Raw genomic sequence first — 4,023 nt, forward strand, 5'->3', positions numbered from 1 at the left:
ACAAAAGAAAAACGAAGAGGAAGTTGGGGGGTTCGCCGGCTCCGGCAGCCTCGACTTTGTCGAGGCATGGGAACCGCGAACACGCCCAACCTGCCGGGCTACTGGCCGACATAGTAGCCGTATCCCGAAGGAACGACTACTATCCCGCCCGGGGCGTACCAGAACCAAACCATTGCTCGGCCACCGTTCCCCGCGGACGTATCCACGAGGATGGGGAAGCCTCCCAATGGCAGGCCCATACTAGGAGGTTGCCCGACCCACGCCCCAACTTAACCAACCTAACTTTTTTTTTTTTTTTTTTTTTTTTTTTTTTTTTTTTTTTTTTTTTTTTTTTTTTTTTTTTTTTTTTTTTTTTTTTTTTTTTTTTACAAGGGGAAATCCGTCATGGAGACCCGCACGCCCCGGGGGAAGCGTGGGGGTACTGCCGGACTCCTACCGGCTAAAACCCCTTGGTGTCCTCCGAGCGCTTTGGTGCCGGGGTTACGGGATCGAAACATTCAACCGTGATCCCCGGCAGCGCGGGCTCTTCAGCCCCACTCCTGAGTGGCGCACGCGGACACCACGCGCGCCAACTCCTGGCCTCATCCCGCCTTAGGTGACAGCCGACGCCCCCGCATCGACTGCCGCGAGGCCCGTGGTGGGAGGTGACGGGCCGGGCTCGGCCTCCATCTCCTCCACTCTCGCCGCCTGTTTGGGCGGACGGCACCCCTTGGTGCTGCCCATCCTGTGGTCCGCCTTCTTCTTGGCCGCTGCACAGTATGGGCAATGCGGCGAAGGGGCGGCGCACGATGCGGCCTTGTGGCCGTCTTGACCGCAGCGGAAACAGACTCCGCCGCGGTCCTCCTTGGCGGTGCACCGCTGGCCCACGTGACCCGTGAGCAGGCAGCGGTAGCACCGCATCGGCCGGGGGTCTAAGGACCGCACCCGCGCCATCGTCCACCCCACTTTCAGGCGGCCAGCATCGACTAACCGCTTTACCGTCCCTATCGGGCACCGGACCCAGACAGAGCCACTCCCTGAGGGAGAGCGCCGGATCTCCCCCGTTTTTACGGAGGCCTCGGCGCAATCTCCCTCTCGCACTATTGCTGCCACCACGTCGACTATCGTTGTAGCGTCGTCTAGGTCCAGTATGCGAATTTCCGCGGACTTCACTGGCCTGGTTACGCCGACTACTCCTGCCGGTAGGATCTCGGCAAGTTTTGCAGCGAGGGCATCTGCCTTTCCGCCGCTCTCCTCTACAGGGCCCGGCACCTCTAGAATGCGGGATCCCGTCACTCCCAGCCTGAAGCCCAACTCGGTGATCCCGAGGGCGTCCAACTGAATCTTTTGTTGGGCCTCTCGGAGCACCGAGGTATAGCTCGATCCCGCCTCCGCAGCTCCCGGCTTCAGCGTTAACACTACCGCCGAGGAGCGCGGTTGGCGGAACTGTCTCTTCCGAGCGTTCTTCTTTTTGGTGGCCTCTTTACGGGCCTCCGTTGTAGCCTCCTTCTGGGCTTGTCTCGCCCCTCCAGTGGGCGCCTGGGTGGCTGGGGCTATCTCCTTGCCCTTTGCCGCCCTTGCGCGTTTCCCACGACGGACGACCGTCGTCCACTGCTCCTTTGTTGAGGGAGGCGGTTGAGAAGCACTCGCCCCCGCTCTACTGGTGCTGGCTATTGGTGTCGCACCTCCTTCTTTGCTGGCTGCCCCAGGTGTTCGGGGTGCAGCCGCAGGTCGTTTCGGCGCCGGGTTCTTTGGCCTGCCGACAAGCTCCTCTATTCTTTCGAACCGGGCATTAAATATATCCCCGATTTGCCGCACTATCCTAGTCTCGATGCTCTCGGTGATCACCGGCGCTTCTGCACACGGTTCAGCACCTAGAGCATCGGGAGACACATCCATGGCCGGGGACTCCGGCTGAGTCGCCAACGCAGCTTGAGCTGCCATCAAATCGCTTTGCGCCTTACGCAGCGCTGAGCGGTCCTCCGCACTCTTTTTCAAGAGCTCCTCAAAGGAGCTTCGGGTCGCTGCCATCTCGCGTTCCCATTCCGCCTTTTCCGCCTTGAGCATGGAAAGCTCATCTATGCTCTTGGCGGGGGATGCCATTGCCATCTTAAGGGCCTTCAGCTCCTTATAGTACTTGGCACACTCCTCGCGCATGCCCGTCATCATCTCTCTCATCTCCGCTAGGTCATTAGACAGCCGAGAGTTCTCCCTGCGCAGAGCTGCGCACTCGACTGTCGCGGATCTCTCCGTAAGAGTCGCGGCCGCCGTGCGGATGGTCGTCACGGCGTCCTTGATCTCTTTCACTATTGTGCCCTTCAGGTGGCCGGATCTCTTCACGGCTTCCAGAACCTTCCGGGCACACTCCTGAATCTCCTCGCCTAAAACGTCGGCGCGCTGCATATCCTCAGCTGAGGTTCTGCGGGTAGTTGGGCGCACCGGCGCCGGCGGTATTTGGGCGGCTGCTACTGCGGCTGTTGCCTTCTTTCCCACGTCACGTCCGGTGGTGGCGGCCAGATTGGCTTTCGCCTGCGTCAAATCCTTAGGGTGAGGCCTCTTTGGCCTTGGAGTCGCGACCACTTCCACGACCTCCACCTCCTCGTCAAATTCCAATTCCGGATTCATCTCAACTTCCACCATTCTTCTCTTGCGCAGCGAAGCCCGAGATGATCTGGGCTCGCTTCCTCCTACAGCGCCATCCTCAGAGTACAGTGAGAGTGACGAGTCGGAGCGCTCCATGTAGTACTCTGCCTCGTCACACTCACTCCTGCATATCCTGTCCAAGTCCAGGTCTCTCACTACTACCACTTTCATCTCTCCTGTCTCCACTTCTCCCCCTCTTCTGGCCTCGGTTGCCCCCTCCAGATACATGGGGCTGACCGCCCCCGGCTTACCCGGTGCGACGGTGGAGGATTCTCCACCCGATTTACGGGTGGTACCTCCCTGGAGTATTTTGTTTAGACGCTCGGCCATTTTCATCTTTTGTTCCTTTTTTACCCGGGTCTGGTCCCGCATACAAATAGAAAAAGGAAGAAGAAAACAAAACAAAACTACAGAAAAGAACAAAGGACAGGAAAGAATAGATAAAAACAACTAAAAACAAACAAAATAAAATGAAGAAAAAAACAAAACAAGACAAAACAAGAAGAATTTACAAAACTAACCTAACTATTTACAAATAAATACTTAACCTAACTATATACACTATATACACTCCTACCTACTCGCCGGACTATCGGCCGACATAGTAGCAGTATCCCGAAGGAACGTCTACTATCCCGCCCAGGGCGTACCAGAACCAAACCATTGCTCGGCCACCGTTCCCCGCGGACGTATCCACGAGGATGGGGAAGCCTCCCAATGGCAGGCCCATACTTGGAGGTTGCCCGACACACGCCCCAACTTAACCAACCTAACCTAACCTAACCTAACCTAACCTAACCTAACCTAACCTAACCTAACCTTTTTTTTTTTTTTTTTTTTTTTTTTTTTTTTTTTTTTTTTCATCAGGAAAATCCGTCATGGAGACCCATTCGCCATAGGGGGCGAATGGGTACTGCCGGACTCCTACCGGCTAAAAAACCTGATGGTATACCTCTCAGCCCGTGTCGGGCGAGGTCGCGGGAACAGAGAAACATTCTTCCGCTTCCCCGCCCTGGGCTCGGATGGACACTCCCGGAAGGCGCCGCGGGGTATACGCCGGGCGCCTCCGCTCGGGCCACTGACCTTCTCGGAGCTTTGGATGGCCCTACCCATCCGCCGCTCTGTGGCCCAAGTTGGATTAGATGGACCCTAAGTGTCCATCCTCTCCCCTTCACTTCCGCCGACCGGCGCGGGTGCACGGGCCTTCGGAGCGCGGCATTGCTTTCCGCTGCCTATCCGGTGGTCGGCATCACGACCAGCCGCCGCGCAATACCGACAATGCGGCTTCGGCGCGACGCACGACGCGGCCTTGTGACCGGCCTGTCCGCAGCGGAAGCACATGCCGCCGCAGTCCTCTCTCGCAGTGCACCGCTGTCCCACATGCCCCGTGAGAAGGCAGCG

General features: G+C 57.7%; 1 protein-coding gene across 1 annotated transcript; it reads right to left on the reverse strand.

Annotated features, from left to right (window-relative positions):
* Window positions 1-591: 591 nt before the first annotated feature.
* On the reverse strand, window positions 592-2,952 carry LOC131854071 (uncharacterized). Its single transcript, XM_059205195.1, has one exon. It carries the CDS (start codon window positions 2,950-2,952, stop codon window positions 592-594), a length of 2,361 nt encoding a protein of 786 aa, XP_059061178.1.
* Window positions 2,953-4,023: the final 1,071 nt, after the last annotated feature.

The sequence above is a fragment of the Achroia grisella genome, unplaced genomic scaffold, assembly GCF_030625045.1.
Source record: "Achroia grisella isolate CSIRO2021 unplaced genomic scaffold, CSIRO_AGI_Agris_v1 utg947, whole genome shotgun sequence".
In the NCBI taxonomy this organism is placed as follows: Eukaryota; Metazoa; Arthropoda; class Insecta; order Lepidoptera; family Pyralidae; genus Achroia; species Achroia grisella.